Source organism: Marmota marmota, unplaced genomic scaffold (genome assembly GCF_001458135.2).
Source record: "Marmota marmota marmota unplaced genomic scaffold, marMar, whole genome shotgun sequence".
Lineage (NCBI taxonomy): Eukaryota > Metazoa > Chordata > Mammalia > Rodentia > Sciuridae > Marmota > Marmota marmota.
Genome location: NW_025999982.1, coordinates 9847445 through 9864947, shown reverse-complemented (window position 1 = coordinate 9864947; position 17503 = coordinate 9847445). Strand labels below are relative to the sequence as shown.

The window sequence follows — 17503 nt, the reverse complement described above, 5'->3', positions numbered from 1 at the left end:
TGCCACCCTGGACCCCAAAGAGGTGAGCCGAGCCTTTGGATTCGGGAGACCCCATATAATATTAAGACAAGCACAACAGCGACGCCAGGCACCACCGTGTAGCCCCGGCCCCCGGACAGCAGCAGCTGGACGCGGCTCAGCCGGCGGCCTCGGTGGCGTCCTTGCCAGGGACATCGTCATCCGGCTCGCCGGTCTGGAGCCTGCGCACAATGCCGGTGAGGTCCAGGCTTCGTGTCAGCGTGTCCAGGAGCTCCTGGTCCTTCTGGACGCCCTCCATGAACTCCTCCAGGGAGAGTTCCCCTGGGGTACAAAGAAAGGGATTCCCCGTGGGAAGGGTGTCCGCGTCTGCTTGGCCAGGGCCTAGAGCTGGATTTTCCTCCCCTGGTATGGGGATGGAACCCAGGGGCGCTCTACACTGAGCTACTGCCCTTTGTGTTTTCATTTTATTTATTTTTTTAAATTTGCTGTTGAGACAGGGTCTCCTAAATTGCCTCGGCTGGCCTCGAACTTGCCATCGTCCTGCCTCAATCTCTCAAATCTCTGGGATTACAGGTGTGCACCCCAGCAGAGCCAGAGCAGAGTTCTTGCAAGGGGCAGGGTCAGAGACAGTCCAGAAAGTGTGGTCCAGGGATCCCTAAGAGCTAATTCTGTGGCTGGGGCAGAGAAGGATGGAGGAGGTGACCTGCAGAGGGACCTTTGTGCCTCTTCCTCCCCTCCTGCTCCTTTTACCTGGTGACTTCCTATCCCTGGGACCCCTCCCTGGGGGAGTCCCTCCTTGGCCTCCTCACCATCCCCATTGACGTCAATCTTGGTGAACACGGTGTCTGTGAACTCCTCTGCAGTCATGGTCGTGTCGCTCCAGGGGTTAATAGTTCGAATGGCCTGAGAGGGAAAAGGCAGCAGTGAAAGTCCCATCCTAATTCTATCTCAGTGGTGGGGACAGTAAGAGCTTTTCTGGCTCCCAACAGCTGTGGAGAGCGGAGGCGATGGTGCCCTGGGCCTCAAGACAGATCTGGGACTTAAGAGTGGAAGGGAGACGACACAGCCTAGGTCACGCAGTTGGTGAGGGTCAGAACTATCGCCCGGACCCTGAGTCCCAAATTCGGTCTCTATCCTGAGATTGTGGATCCTTCCCCGAGCTCTCAGCTCAGGGTCCCGCTGTCCACGCCCCTGGCCCAGCCCTCTGCACCTGGAGTTACCTGGATGATGGTGAGCAGCTCCTCCCTGTCGATGCAGCCATTGCCGTCGACGTCGTAGAGCTTGAAGTACCAGCGCAACTTCTGTTCCACCTTCCCCTTGAGGACGAGGCTGAGCGCCGCCACGTACTCCATGAAGTCAATGTAGCCGTCCTGCGAGAGCGCGCAGGGCTGTGAGCCCACCTGGGCCACGCCCCCAATCTGGGCCACGCCCACGCCCATCTCAGCCAGGGTTTCGCCACTGGAAGTGCCGAAGGGAGGCCAGGGTGCCTGCCCTGTCCCCTCCAAGCTATTCTCCCTTGGCGCCACCACTCTCCTACCCTCCTGGTAGCCAGGCATAGCCCACCCTTCCTGCCCCAGAGACTGCCGATCAAATCCGATAAACCAACACCCACTGGGTGTGACGAGCTGACACTCTCCTTCACAGTCATTTTAATTTTAGTTGTCACTAGCTGCTTCCATTTGGTTCTCAAACATGAGTCTTAAGGGGAGTCTGACGGGGAGGTGAAGAGCCAGGACTGATGACCTCTGAGATCTGGTCTGTGCTGGCCATTGGGCACAGGAGAGAAGTAGGTAGGTGGGAGCGGGAAGAACGCACCCAGGGACCAGAGAGTGTTTTGGAGATAGGAGCTGGGGTAAGGGCAGTAGCCAGACAGGGAGGCAAGGAGCACCTTTCTCGTTCTCAGCTGGATGCTTCCTACTTCATTGAGCACCGGCTGTGTGTTCTGATAGACTGTGAGGATTCAAAGCTCGGTAAAATACACACCCCTTCTTGATAGTGCAGTGTTATGGGTGCTGGTTTGAATCTTGGCTCCACCCCCCCCACCCCACCCCCCGTCTAAGCTGAATCTGAGACTAAGGGCTTAATGTGGTCCTTGATATGGCCCTCGATTTCTTCACCTGTAAAAGTTAGAACCGGACCTAATTCTATGGGATTAAATGAGTTCGTGCATGTAAAAGCACTCAACACTGCCTGGTCCATAGTAAGCACTCAGTAAATACTGTTATTATGATTAGTGCCATTATTATAAAGGGATCACTATTTCATCATGATATCTATTCAGCAGCAACACATCTGGACAGTATGGAATCACCCCAACTCTGCTAGGGCAGGACAGGGGAGGTGATGCCCCCACTGTCTTGTGAGGAGGGTTGACCATGGAGAAGGGTGGCACAAGGCATTCTTGAAGGACATTTCTCCAGGGCCCCCTAAATGTTCACCAGTTGCCATTTCTGCCTGTTCCTGCCACTCTGTCCCTCCCCACAGCCTCCAAAATGAGTGAGGCTGGGAGAGGAAAGCCGACAGGTTACAGAAAGGCTGAACAAGGCAGGGGAGGAAGCACTGAGGCAGAACTCAGGGACTTGGAGTTCAACCCGGGTCCTCCATTACTCACAGCCGAGTGGAACCAGGACTTAATGGGAGAGCTGGAGCTGGGGTAACCCTAAGAACCCTTGACAAGCAGAGCTGCCTCAGGAAGGGCCACCTGGTGCCATAGTCACTGAAAGCCGTTAAGGGGAGTCTGACGGGGAGGTGGAGAGCCAGGACTGATGACCTCTAAGATCTGGTCTGTGCTGGCCTTTGGCCTTAAGCAAGGCCTTCCTCACTCGGAGCCCCGCCATGCGGATCAGGGTTGTAGTGAATATCTCTGTGGTTCTTCACCATGTCCATGGGCTTTCTTTTCCCCCTACTTTTTCCCTTGGTGCCTTATAGTCATACATAATGGTGGGATTCATTGTTCCATGTCTGTACGTGCACTTGGCCTAATAATGAAATGTAGCTAATATCCTTCCCCAGGCTGTCCGCTCTCCCTTCCCTCCCCTCCCCCTCCCCCTGGTCTCTTTTCTCTATTCTGCTGATCTCCCTTCCATTTTCATGAGATACTCCCCCCCCATCTGAGACCTTTCTTGTTCTTTTTCCTCTCTTGCTTTCACATGTGGGAGAAAACATATGACCCTTGACCTTCTGAGTTAAGCTTAACATAATGTTCTCACGTTCCAGCTGTTTTCCTGCAAATAATTTCATTTTTCTTTAAGGCACTTCAAGGGCTTTCACACACACCTGAGCTCACTCGGACTGCTCACCCAGACTCCCAGGGTTGTTGTCAGAATGGAGCCAGGTCTCTACGACACCATCTTGGATCAGCAAGAAAACTTTTTTTCCCATGGGGGAGGATATTTTTGCTTTCAATGTTTAAGTTTCTGTATTGCTGGGAATTTTTACAACGAGCTTTAATTACTTTAATTACTTTTGTAATTAAAAATAATAATAATGAGCCTGGCATGGCGGCCCGCGCCTGTAATCCCTGCAATTTGAGAGGCTGAGGCAGGAGGATGGCAAGTTCAAGGCCAGTCTGGGCAACTTAGTGAGACTGGGTCTGAAAGTAAAATAAGAAGGGCTGGGAATGGAGCCCAGTGGCAGGACACCCCTGGGTTCAATCCCTAGTCCTGCCGATGATGATGATGATGATGACGATGGCTACAAGGGGTAATGGAAGATACATGATTTTTGTGCCAAAAAGACCTAAGCCACCTCTTAGGAGAAGGGTGAGCTTTCCCAGGTTGCCTGGCCTCCTTGAGTCTGTTTCCTCAGCCCTAAGAGGAGAATGACAACATGTGCTTTTGAGGTTGTGGGATGGCCTGAGTGCGCTAACACCACAGCAATGTTCCTGTGCTCAGTGCTTTATTCCTTTGCTCATTTAATCTCACAGGTGCTCCTGGAGCTGGATATTTTTTGTCCCCATTTCAGATGAGAAGATGAAGTCAAGAGCCATTAGCTGATGGAATGGCAACGCCTTGAGTCTCCTAAATCCTACACTGGTGCTCAGATGTGTTCACCTCCATCTGCATGCATCTGTGTGGTCACCAGGCACAACCAGGGCCAGGCAAGATGTGCAATAAGCAAGGCATATGCTTGTCCCCAGTCACCCGCTGCATTCACACGGCTGCACCCCTCATCCTTGTGCATCTGGTGCGATGCCCTGAGGTGCAGCCGTCTTCTCATCCAGGGACTGACACACTATTTCTGTCAAGGGACAGAGAGTTGATATTTAGCTTTGTGGCCAAACAGCCTCTGTCATTTTGGCATGAAGACAGACATAATTCTTAAATAAATGAGTGTGCTGTGTTCTAATAAAACTTCATTTACAAAAACAGGCCCTCGGGTTATCAATTAACATCCGTGTTTTAACTCCTCTCTGCATGAATAGTTCCTAGTGCTCTGTCTCACTTCCTGGTCAGTCTAAACGGCACCCTGCTGATGCCCACGAGTCAAGACAGTGTAGCCCAGGACTTTGTTCTATGGGGGTGGAGGAGAGATGTCGGTGTTAACAAAATAATAACACAGTTAAATTAATGTCATAAGGTATATAAGTAACCCTTAATATCATGATTTTTGTATATAACTTTAAACATGCAACCAATATTTATGAAGCACCTACTATGTTCCAGATAGTGTCTTAGGTGCTGGGAAAGAAGTAAAGGGGTTCATAGAGTTCACGCTCCAGCAGGAGAGACAGATAATACCATAGTGGCTAAATGGTATTTAATGTCTGGTACTAAAAGATGAGAAGAGCTTTGGCAGGAAAGTGGGAACTGGGAAATATGGAAGCAGGGGCCAGATCCAGTTATTCTCTTTTTTGGGGGGGTGGGTGCAGCGATTGAACTCAGGGGCACTCGACCACTGAGCCACATTCCCAACCCTATTTTGTATTTTATTTAGAGACAGGGTCTCACTGAGTTGCTTAGTGCCTCACTATAGCTAAGACTGGCTTTGAACTCGCAATCCTCCTGCCTCAGCCTCCTAAACGGCTGGGATTATAAGTGTGGCCTGGCCAGACCCCGTTTTAATTAGGTTTAAACCAGGAGATCAGGGCACATGTTGAGCAGAGACTCATAGCAGAGAAAGTTGTGAGCTAAGCAGGGTTCTAGAGGGTCACAGCAACACAAAGGCCATGTGTGTGGCATCTGAACAGGCCAGATTTGGTAGAAACCAGAAATTGATTTACTTTCGATGGGACAATAGAGATGGCGCTGGTATGTGACTACACTTGAAGAGAAGGCATTAGACTCATGGGTAAATCCAGGGTGACGGGTTGTCCCTCCCTGGTGCCGTATGTGTGAGTTGGGGGGGTCTTTCTGCAGTTATGTCTTCACCCAGAGGGTTTCCTTAGCAGGCGACAGGATGAGATAATTTGGGGTGCTCAGGGGTAGGGTGGTGGAGCTCAACCTCTGACTTCCTGCCCCCGCCACTCCTGTTCAGGACTGTCTGCTGCTTCCTCTGGGGCATTCCGTGGGGCCAGCGTGATGTCTGCATCTCTCCTAGTCTCTGTGCCACCACCCAGGACTCTGCTCCCTGCTCCCCATCAGGAAAACCCGCAGGCACAGGATACTGCGCCTTGAGGCAGAGTCTCAAAGCCCCTAATCTGCTTTGGCCCCTTATCCCCACATATTAGTGAGTTTTAAATAGCTGCCAAGCCCCAGCTTTCCCTAGAAACCCCAGTTTGAACCCCCCAGGCAGCAAGGGCAGCCTCTCCCAGGCCTGTTGATCGGGCCCCGGGGCCATGCATCATTGCAACCTCACCTTTCAAGGGAGGAGCCGGCCAGGGTGGGAGTCAGCAGAGGGGGCCCGCAGGGTAGGTACCGAATCTGTGGGTTTGGATGCTTCCACCACTACACCTGACCGAATTGTCCCAAATAAAAGAAGATTTTCTACCGGAATCCAACCAACACCTTCACCAATGTCCCCACCCTCCATGGCAGATCTGGGTGAATGAGCCAAGAAGGGAGAGACTGGCTCCAGGTCACCCAGTGGACGAAACCCAGAGGCTCAGACTCCCCTCTTCCTGGCCCCCTGGGCTTCGCAGGAAGTCCTCACCAGAGCATCCAGGCGTTGCTTGGAGAAACATGCAATTTGACCACCACTCGGACATTCAGAGTCACTTCAGAAAAGATGGGCTGATGTCACTGGGTACTTTGGGGCTGGATATGACTTTGTCCCCAGTGATCAGGCCACCCTGCCCACTGCCAGGCCTAGTATCCACAGAACACCATGGGTGAGCCGGGTAGGGTGGATCTGCCCAGCCCAGCCCATCCTGCCCTCTGCTGTCACCTCTTCCCACATCCTCCTGAGCATCTAGGCATCTTTGCACCAGTCCCAAGTGGGTGCTCAGCGACTCCCTTGGAAGTGTTCACCCCTATTTGGGCAGCAACCGAGCTGTTCAGTGTGCTGAAGAGGCAGAGAAAGCCACTAGATTCTGCCTCTGATTTGGCTAATTTGTGGGCCTCTCTGTCTTCCCCCTAGAAAGCAAGGGCAGGGACAGGGTCTCATTCATTTCTGGGCCCTTAGGACCTGGTACAAAGTAGGTGCTTAGACAGATGTGGTGGTGCATGCCTGTAATCCCACCAACTCAGGAGGCTGAGACAGGAGGATCCCAAGATTGAGGCCAGCCTCAGCAACTTTAGTGAGACCCTGTCTCAAAATGAAAACTAAAGAGGGCTGGGGATGTTGCTCAGTAGTAGAGTACTGAGCTCCATCCCTAGTACTGCAAACATGAACCATAAAGTAGGTGCTTGATCCTCCTTGGATGTGGAATGTCCTCCTCCCAAATCACAACCACTGCATATGAAGCCACTCTCCCAGGGGACACTTTTACTCTCCTCCCATTGCTCTTAGTTGCCCCCAGATTGCTAAGGCCTCCAGAGGTATGGAAGGCTGGGGACCTCACCCCCATGGCCCCTGCCCACCTTGTTGAAGTCAAAGGTCTCGAACATCTGCTCCACGTACTTGCTGGCCCAGGGGCTCAGGTTCTTGAGGCCGAAGAACTGGCGGAACTCGTAGAGGGTGAGCTGGCCAGAGGGACACTCGGTCATGAACTTCTTATACCACTGGTGGCACTCGGTGCTGCTCAGCTCCTCCACAGACTTACCCTCCACCACGTTGCCCATGGCCCAGGCCTGCAGAAGGCCGATGCCCAAGGTGGTCCTGTGCCCCGCTACCCCTGCACCCGAGAGGCCTGGCCTCCTGCAGCTGGCCCTCCTGCCTCACGGGCCTGAGTGCTCCAGGTCAGAGCAAGAGGAGGGAGCAGAGAGGAAATGGGCACGGCCGGCACCCAGAGCGAGGGGACATCCCCCACAAACCCTTGCAGCCTATGGGAGGAGGAGTGGAAACAGAACAAAGCTTAGAGAAGCAGAGGCCCAGGATTATAGCCTTGAGCTGTAGGTGAGAGGATTTTCTTACCTAGTTTGCAGTCTCCTAATCCTCTCTTATCACGATCCAGTGGGTGACAGGTCAGTGGCTGCTCTGATTCTATGACCTCAGTGCCCTTCATATTCTGCTTTAATGGGTTCACACTGTCCTTGGATCCCATCCTCAGACAAGGAACTGGCATCCATATAAGATGGACCGGTTCATCTTATCTTCCAAAGCAAGGCTAACGATGGGCCCTCGATGGGCTGCCATGGACAGTTATCCAGGCTGTGGACTGCCCTTGGCTGTCACAGCAGAGGAGGTCTGATCACACCACGGATGTGCTAATACATGATATCACCTGGGTGATGCAGAGTTTGTGGGCTTCTGAGATGTACCCTCAGTAGTCAAAAGGAACCCCCTTCTATGTTAACCTGTACTGGTACACACACGCAGGCACACACGTCGTACTCTGACCACACTCATATTCCTGGAGGTTACATCCTTCCCCTCCTCCATCCTACTTGAAAGAGGGCACCATCGCCTACCAGGGGCATGTGAGTGGGGGACGTGCCCTGGGTGCTGGTTCCCGGGGTGACCCTGGGAGTGCTAGCTGGTGGTCCTGGAATGCTCCAGAGCAAGTTCCCCCGTCTCTTCAACTCATTTCCCTCCCTCCTTTGCATGCCCCCTCTGGGGGCAGTTTGTTACTGCAGCTAACCTAAACCCATTCTGACTAATACCAAGACAGTACAGTTTCCAACACAGCACAAAATGTTGTGAGTCTTTTTAGCAACACCAGGCTTGCTGAGCCCTTCCCAAGAACCCCAGCAGCATGCCTGGTCCCTCCCAGACTGCAAGGCTGCAGGAAGGGATTTTTTTTTAACCTGAGGCAATTAACTTTTTTTAAAATTTATTTTACAGTAGAATGCATTTTGATACATTGTACACAAATGGAGCACAACTTCTCATTCCTCTGACTGTACATGGTGCAAAGTCACTCCAGTAGTGAAATCGTACATGTATTTAATATCTGTCTCATTCTACCTTCCTTCCCATCCCCACAGTCCCACCCCTCCCCTCACTCTCCTCTACACAAACCAAATTTCCTTTATTCTTCCCTATCCTCCAGCCCCGCTATGTATCAGCATCCGCTTATCAGAGAAAACATTCGGCTTTTGGGTTTGGGGGATTGGCTTATTTCACTTAGCATGATATTCTCTAGTTCCATCCATTTACCTGCAAATGCCATAATTCCATTCTTCTTTAAGGCTGAGTAATATTCCATGGTGTATATACGCCACATTTTCCTTATCCATTCATCTGTTGAAGGGCATCTAGGTTGGTTCTATAGCTTAGCTATTGTGAATTGAGCTGCTATAAACATTGATGTGGCTGTGTCCCTGTAATATGTTGATTTTAAGTCCTTTGGGTATAAATGGAGGAGTTGGATCCATTTCAAATTTTCTGAGAAATCTCCATACTACTTTCCATAGTGATTGCACCAATTTGCAGTCCCACTAGCAGTGTATGGTATGATTGTAACTCCCCGCCACACATCCTTGCCAACACTTATTCTCGATAATTGTCTTTCTGACTGGAATGAGATGAAATCTTAGAGAAGTTTTGGTTTGCATTTCTCTAATTACTAAAGATGATGAACATTTTTTCATACATTCACTGATCTATTGTATTTCTTCTGTGAAGTCAGTTCCTTAGCCCAGTTATTGATCAGGTTATTTGTTTTTTTGTTTGTTTGTTTGCTTGCTTGCTTGTTTTTTGAGTTGTTTATATATCCTGGAGATTAGTGCTTGATATGAGGTGGGTGTGGTAAAGATTTCTTCCCATTCTGTAGGAGGAGAGGATTCTTTACTCCTGGCTGCAAAGCTCTTTTTCTTCAGAGAGTGCAGAGTAAGGAAGAGTTTTTATACATGTATCTGTGTAATACAAAGGCACTTACATTCATGTAAATTGTACAACCCAAATATATACTGCATATAAATAATATACAATTGCATATAAATACAGGTCTATAACATACAATCTTTAGGACGCCTAACATATCAGATATCAGAGTACCTACCTGAATATCTCAGAATGGGCTAGGTTTTACTGCAAGCCCTCAATAGTCTCTAAGGATTAAAGCAACACCAGTTTATTCCTTGCTCACATTATGGCTGGGTGAACTCAAGCAAGTGGCTTAAACTCTCTGGGCTTTAGTTGCCTTCCTTAAAAAGAGGACAATGATGCCATTTCATAGGGCTCTTAGGAGGCTTAAGTGAGTTAATACATGGAAACTATCAAGGACAGTCCTGGTATGGAGTGACTGTCCCATAAACACTGGCCGTTGTTTATGATTTTGTACCTGTCACAGCAGCATGTTGGCTATGCCGCTGACTTTAGAACATGAGTGCAGTTAGGTGCCTCTTGGGCTCTCCAGTGTCCCTAGGTTCCAGACAGCTGTGCCTTTAACCCCGTTCACCACGGACCCTCGACTGTTAGAATCGTTTATGACAACAGACACCCAACCTGGGTCACCCACCAGGACACTCACCAGCTCTGGCCAGGCTCTGAGGAAGGTAGACCCATTGTTAGAACCTTCCTATAGGCTGGGCTGGGGCTCAGTGGTAGAGCGCTTGCCTAGCATGTGTGAGGATTTGACCCTCTGCACCGCATACAAATAAATAAAAAACAAAGGTCCATGAACAACTAAAAAATATTAAAAAGAAAAAAAGGCTTCCTAGACCCCACCCCATTTCCAACTCCCACCCACTCATCTGCCCCTACTAAAGGGGCTGGAAACCAAGAAATTGTTTTGCTAGTCTCTCTTGCAGCTAGGAGTGGCCACATAACATGGTTCTGGCCAAAGAGATGTAAGTTAAAGCCTACTGTGGGTTTCTGGGAAAGCTTTGCTTTCTTGATTAAAAAAAAAAGTGATGAAAGATGCAATTGGTTCTACCCTTTTCCTTCTCTTGGCCTTGTGTATGGACCTGATACCTGGAATGCAGCAGCCGTCTTGTGATCTTGAGGTTACAAACAAAAGGAAAAACCAAGAAAACCGGAGATGTCATTCATCGTTGTTGAGCTGCTGAGCCCATAAAAATATTCATAGCCTCTCCCCATTTTATTGAAAAACAACCCGCTCTTTAACAAAAAACTCCAACTCTATGAATGGAGGCACCAGGAAGATGGTGATTTTTATGAAAGTTTGAGTAACAGTGGCCAGGCTATTGATCCTCAGAGAGTCCCTGAGAACTGGACAGACAGGTGGCCAGGGCCTGGAGACAGTCAGCTCAGAGGGACGGAAGTACAGCCACAGCCTTCCAGCCAGGAGGGGTGGCCCTGCATGCGTGGGCAGTAGCCAAGGCCTGGGCTGCTGGAGGAGCGCTGATGGATGGGTGTTCCCCCAGCCTCGGTGGTCCCTCTCTGGATGGACACCATCTGTCAACAACTCATGACACATAAGAGCAACCAGAAGCGGGTCCACGGTTGCCCAGAGAGGGCCCCCCCCCCCTTGACGGAGAGCTCCCTAGGATCCAGATGGCACCTGCCAAATATAACCGGGGGCGGGGCGGGGGGAGTGGGGGTGGAGCTCTGTGCTGCGACCCCGCCTTCTCGGAGCCGGGCTTTCTTCCTGGTCAGTTTTCATCTTTTCCATCATAAACCCCCTGACAGCTCTCTCTCCTCTCCAACCCACAACTCTTTTTGCCCATTATTCTGAGCAAATGGATCCAAAGGGCAAAGAGACCAGAGAGAAAGGCGAAAAAATGAGGCCCATGTTCACAGGGCTGTCCCTGCCAAATGATCTGTGACTGCAGGAAACCACCACAGGGATGGTCTCTGGGTCAGAGGGTCACCAGTGACTTTTAAAATTTGTTTATGTTGATAGACCTTTAAATTTTATTCATTTATTCATATGTGGTTCTGAGAATGGGACTCAGGGCCTCATGCTAGGCCAGTGCTCTACCACTGAGCCACATCCCCAGCCCACCAGTGACTTTTTAAATCTTTGTTTTTAAAAAAAAAATTGTCTGGGGCTGGGGTTGTGGCTCAGTAGCAGAGGGCTTGCCTCACATGTATGAGACACTAGGTTGGATCCTCAGCACCACGTAAAAATAAATAAATTAAGGTATTGTGTCCATCTACAACTAAAAAATATTTTTTAAAAAATTGTCTGCATCCTGGGGCTGGAGTTGTAGCTCAGTGGTAGAGCACTTGACTAGCACATGTGAGGCCCTGGGTTGATCCTCAGCACCACATATAAATAAAGAAAATAGTCTATCAACAACTGAAAATATATTTTAAAAATTTTGTCCTCATCCTTTAATGGTTCATAATGAACATATGTCATCCACATAATCGAGGAGGATGGATATTTTTGAAGAATCCAAACAGGGTTGTTTCACCTCTACTAAAGGAAGGACGTGGGGTGCACAGGGCAGACACCCCGACTTTGAACACACCCCAGACCTGGGTGGGGAGGGCCCTCCAGACAGCTTGCTTGGGCCCAGCCAGACCTGCTCCCTGTGGTGTCCTCTTGGGCCCAAACGTTGGCTGTGGCAGGTGGGGAGGAGGCAGCGGCTCCTGTCCAGCTCTGCCCACTGCAGTCCACCTCCCCCTTCAGGTACAAAGCCACCTTCCACCTGTCTTCCCGAGCCTCGGCAGGAGCTCCCCCTTGCACAACCAAGGTTTTGCGTCAGTTGTCAGTGCTGAGACAACTCACCAAGGACAGCAGCTCAGAACCACACACTTTTATTCTCTTACAGTTCCCGTGGCCCAGAGGCTCACCCGGCTGCCCCCAGGGGCCACCTGGGCTGTGTCTTCATCCACTCAACCTAGGAAGAGCTCACTTCTGGCTGATTCCATCTGTTGGCAGAATTCCCTTCCTGGGCCGTGGGACCGCGGCCCCTGGTTTCTTGCTGGATGCACTCAGGTCTACAGGCTGTGACTTCCAGAGTGCCTGCCTGTCTCATCAAGACTCCTACGAGGAGTTGAGGATAGGAAAGGTAGCAGAATACAACAGTCACTAATATGGCATTATGTAAAAATGTGGATGTGTAACCGATGTGATTCTGCAATCTGTATTTGGGGTAAAAATGGGAGTTCATAACCCACTTGAATCTAATGTATGAAATATGATATGCCAAGAGCTTTGTAATGTTTTGAACAACCAATAAAAAAAAAAAGACTCCTACGAGGGACTGGGGTCGTGGCTCAGTGGCAGAGCACTTGCCTGGCATGTGTGAGGCACTGGGTTCCATTCTCAGCACCACATAGAAATAAAGGTCCATCACCAACTAATAAAATTTTTTTTAAAAAGACTCCTACGATCTGCTGTGGAGTCTCATAGGAGGCGACCTACTCAAGGGTGAGCCGTCCAGTCCTCTGCCACACCCTGGGACTTGCTGTGGGTTAGAAGCAAGTCCCAGATCTCACCCACACTCCAAAGGAGGGGACTGGACAATGGCAGGAACCGTGGGAGGTCACCACAGACTCTGATCACCTTCACTCTTCAACAAAGACACAAAACATTCATTTCTTTCTGGGGTTCTGAGCAGCTACCTCTTGCTGTCCTACCTTCAGGAGCCCAGAGGCTCCCAGAGAGCAGAGACCATTGCCTTATTCACCTGTGTCCTCCCGGCACCCGATGCCTCCTAGTCCACATGGTCAGGGGTGGGTAGTTCTGTTCATTCCCCCCCACTCTGGGCCAGCTCTGAGCCACAGGCGACCGGCATCTGTGGACAAGAGCACCCTTGCTCAGCCTGGGGTCATCCACTGAGATGCACTGGAAGGAGCCAGGTGGTGGCTGGAGAGAACCGCCCAGGGTGTCCAGTGTCTCACTCCCTGGCTTCCGAGTCACAGTTTGAGCAGCGGTGGCTTTCTTCTGCTTTCAGCCACGTCTCCCGGGCTCCTGCACTACCAGCCCTGTCCCCTTTCCCTGTTAGGCATGGAGGATGGCCCTCGGTGCTGCTCTTTGGGGACACCGCCACTGCCTCACTCCTCTGTTCTTAGTGCCCTCATTCGAGTGGCCTGTACTTCAGCTGTACATCTAACCAGTCCATTGACAAGAGAGCTCATGCCTGTGGGTGGGAGGCCTGGGGAATGGGATCCCTTGAGACATAGATGCAAGTCGGAGAGGACAGGACTGGGCTCTATACCAAGGTCTCAGAAAGAGGTGTGCACCAGGTGGCCCTGAGGGGGTGGCCGGCTGGAGTGTATGGATTGCACAGTTGACCCAGGGAGGGGATCCAGTGGCTTCCCCTGGTTGCATCACCTGCAGGAATCTCTCCAAGGACAGAGGATGGGAATCCTCCAGGATGAATAGAACTGAGGAGAGGGAGGAAGTGGGTGGGGCAGTTGCCAGTCCAGGAAGGGACAGGAGGAGGGGCAGCCATCTCGGATCTGACTCATCCCCCTCCACGTGCCCATCCACCCACTCTCACTGCACAGAAATAGAACAGGGCCCAAAGCCCAGATTATTTACCCTCTTGTCTGGGTGGGACCTAAGCCAGCTTCTTCAAAGGACTTCCCTGGTGGCTGCTCCACTAAGGTGAACCTCAAGGGGGCGCCATCCTCCAGGAGAGCAAAGGATGCTCTACCCTCCTGTGCAGACTCCTGGGGACCAACACCTGCCCAACACCCCATGGAGGTTGCACAGTCTGGAAGGGTGGCGAGGATTCTTGGTCATATCTTTGCATCTCAAGGACAGAGACTTCAGTGTCTGTAGGAAGAATGTCTGATTGGGTGAATAAGACTTTAGGTTTATACACTGAAAACTCTCATTTATCTCTGCTTCTTCTCAAAATCCTACTAAGATAGCAATAAATGCATTTTTCTAAAAAAAAAAAGTTACCAGAAATAAAAAAGACAGCAGACAAAAGGTTCTAAATAAAATGTTGGATATAGAAGGCAGCTGGGCAAATGGTATCCGTCTTATCAGAGTGAAGAAAGTTGAAATCTGAATGCTTCTAAGAGGAGGAGATGGAGGTAAACTTGAACCTCATCCTGCTGCAGATTCAGGGGCTCAGGATGGGACTGCACCAGGTGTTCCTGAGGGCTGGGATGCCAGGTGTGTGGGGTAAAAAATAGGACCAAAAGTTTGACAAAGAGCTGGGCATGGTGGCCCTCGCCTGTAATCCCAATGCGTGGGAGGCTGAGGCAGGAGGATCATGAATTCAAAGTCAGCCTCAGTAATTTAGCAAGGCTCTAAGGAACTTAGCAAGACCCTGTCTCAAAATAAAAAATAAAAAGTGGCTAAGTGGTTAAGTGCCCCTGGGTTCAATCCCCGGTACAAAAAAAAAAAAAAAAAGTTTGACAAGGGGAAATGAGTTCCCCAGATGCCCATAGGGCAGAAAAACAGGCATCTCTAAGGGTCGATCCCCTCCTGACCCTGGTTGAAGGTTATTCTGGAGATTTGGACCAGAAAAGCCCTGGTCTGTGGGCACCACCCCGGCTCCTTCCCAGGCTTAGCTCCTTAAACACCAACAACCAGGCAAAGGGGATGCCAAGTGGCCTGGTTCCAGCCAAAGATTTCCAGGCATTTGGGGAAAGCCTCAAACTTGAAAGAGAGCCTGAGCCAGCAGACAAATGCTTGGATTCTCAGGTGTCAGGCAGCCTCTCTCTAGGGGTTCTCCCTTCGTCTCCGCCTACCATCTTCTTTTCAGAGAAAGGAGACAGGGCAACCTGATCTAGAAAGCATCTGGTCCCTCTTCCTCCCACAAGACCAGCCTCTTGTGTGCAAGAATTATGCTCCATTGCACATTCTGCCATAGCTATGCCCTGTGAGATGTGATTCCCAGGAACGAAACCGTGGCCTGCCGGCAAACGTTGACTCACTCATTGGGGAAAAAAAACAAAAATCTCCAATGTGTAGGTATTTGCCAATTTCCTTGGCATAAACCCTCTTGCCATGGATGATTTCAGGAAGTCACTGGTCATTGGAGTTGAGAAGAGATGGACACAACCAGCTTTCACAGGCCGATGTGAGCCAGCCCCAGCTCACCATGGAGTGTCCCTGGTGGGCCATGGCCAGAGGCTCACTTGGCCACTGCTCTGAGTGAGCACCATCTGCCCCCACTCCCCTCCCACGCCCCTTGGCCCGTGAGCCTAATTAGTCTTGGACAGCTCTTTTGGACCAGAGGAAGGACCTGGGATGGGGCCTTCATCCCTCACCAGCAAACCACAAGGCAGAAGAGACCTCTGCATTTAGAACTGGGGCAGGGAGAGTCCTCCAAAAGATGGCGTGTTCTTCCTGCAGTTCCTCCCATTCTCCAGTGGCTGCTCCAACCTCAGGTAAGACACCTCATGAAATCAAGGGTCAGCTGGTGAATCTCTTATCTCTGGAAGGGTTGCCACGCCCGGCCCATGGGGCTGTGGGGCCAGGGTGGGCTCTACAGAGGGGTTGGGGTAACTCTTGGGGTCATGGAACTGACCCCCCTGGACATGACCTTGCTATACCACCCGCCATGGCCTCCGTTTACCAGCCCACAGCCACCCATTCAGATGCCAGGGAAAGGAAGTACAAGCTTTAATTGCTGCTGAGAGACCTCTCTTTCCATTGTCAACAGTGGGGCATGACACAGCTGGCTTTTCCCAAATAGACATCGCTCCTCCAGGAGTGAGCAGCCCTTCTCCTCTGGGACCCAGAGTCACAGGGGTGAGGGTGCAAGGCAGGGGCTTCTGGCTGTCACAGGCCTAGGGGGACCACAAGACCAGGTTGGCAGGAGGCACGTCAAAGCGCTTGCGGGTGTGGTCGGTGTCCCTGCGGTACAGGTAGCCACAGGTAGGCTTCTGCAAGGTGTAGAAGGGGTTCAGGGAATTGGAATACTGGGAAGTGTAGAAACTGAACCTCTGCTTGTCCACCTTCTGCCCCTGAGGGGCCACCACGACTGGCACGTAGGCCATTGCCAGACACTGCTCGCGGTCGAGCTTCCATTTCCGGGACAAGAGTGAGGATGGTGCCCTCACTTTTTTGCCTGATGGTGTCTTTGGCCCATCTCTGGGTCCTGGTTTCTGTGAGTCCTGAGAAGAAGAGAAAGTGAGAGTGGGGCTTTGGGACCTCGACTGCTAGGGCCAGGGGCAGGAGGGAGGAGACTGGGCCACTGTGCGGAAGCCCCCAGAGCCACCCAGGAGCACGGCCCAGGTTCCTCCAGACCACAGGAGAATTTTCAAGGTCCCCTGATCACACGCCCTGCTCCTGCAGACCTCCTGCAGACACCTGCCCGCTCACAGAGGCTGGGAACTTGGCGGCCCTCCTCAGCGCTTCCCCCTCCATCCCCACAGTCAGTCCCCCACGTGGCTGCACTTGGCCCTCCTCTGCCAGGTCACTGCAGCTTCCTATCAACCCCCCCATCCCCCAATTTCTTCAGCCTGTGCTTCCGCTCAATCCAGAGTTCATGGCCAGATCCTCGGACCCTCCTCCTCAAAGAAAATAAAGCCCAGAGCCCCTGGCCCAGAATGCAAGGTGTTGACTCTGCAGCTGGCCATCCCTCCCCCGCCCTGGGCTCTGGCCATGCTGGTCCCCCTGTGGTTCCCTGGCCACATCTCCTATTGCAGACCCCAGCCCGTGCTCAGCCTGCCCCCAGCCTGCATGCCTGCCTCCCCTTCCCTAGGCGAGTCCTCACCCATGATACCCTGGGCTCTGAAGGGAAAGCTCTCTTGTTCATCTTTCCATCTCCTAACTCTCGACATAACAGCTGCCCAAATCCTGCTCCTCTCGCTCCCAGGCACGGTATTTAGAGAGTGCTCAATAAATGAGAATTCTAGTGAGGGGCGGCTCACCTTCCAAGCTTCAGGCTCATTCCATTTTAGAACACCTCTCATTGTTACCAGGTGTGTCTCCTCACCGCCCCTTAACCACCCTTCTTCATGAACTATGCTTTGATGTCTACCGTTTTCTAAGGACCCCCCCCCCGACACTGTCACATTTTGTCACATTGTCCTGACATTTCTTTGGTCCTCTGTCACCACCCTTCTTGACTGTCCCGTCATCAAGCTGTCTTGTTCCCCCTTCAAACGCCACATCACCTCCCCAGTGCTAGACAGTCATTTTATTATGGGGTCAGTCCTCAACCCAAAGGACAAGGTTCTTATAAGTGACCGTCCCCCTCCATGTGTAGGAGGCTGG

The 17503-nt window shown here is 51.4% G+C and overlaps 2 protein-coding genes across 2 annotated transcripts in view; both read right to left on the bottom strand.

Moving 5' to 3' along the window:
• Nucleotides 1-131: 131 nt before the first annotated feature.
• Nucleotides 132-7156, bottom strand: Guca1a (guanylate cyclase activator 1A). Its single transcript, XM_015487930.2, has 4 exons — nt 6939-7156; nt 1200-1349; nt 789-882; nt 132-300 (listed from the first exon to the last, which is right to left on the bottom strand). Exons 1-4 carry the CDS (start codon nt 7137-7139, stop codon nt 137-139), a joined length of 609 nt encoding a protein of 202 aa, XP_015343416.1. The 5' UTR covers nt 7140-7156; the 3' UTR covers nt 132-136.
• An 8726-nt stretch (nt 7157-15882) lies between these two features.
• The window catches only part of Guca1anb (GUCA1A neighbor), a 66280-nt gene continuing 64659 nt past the window's right edge, over nt 15883-17503 (bottom strand). Inside the window, exon 3 of the mRNA XM_048805314.1 lies at nt 15883-16398. Coding sequence (XP_048661271.1) covers nt 16072-16398 — 327 coding nt within the window. The 3' untranslated portion in view covers nt 15883-16071. The remainder of the gene's footprint in view (nt 16399-17503) is intronic.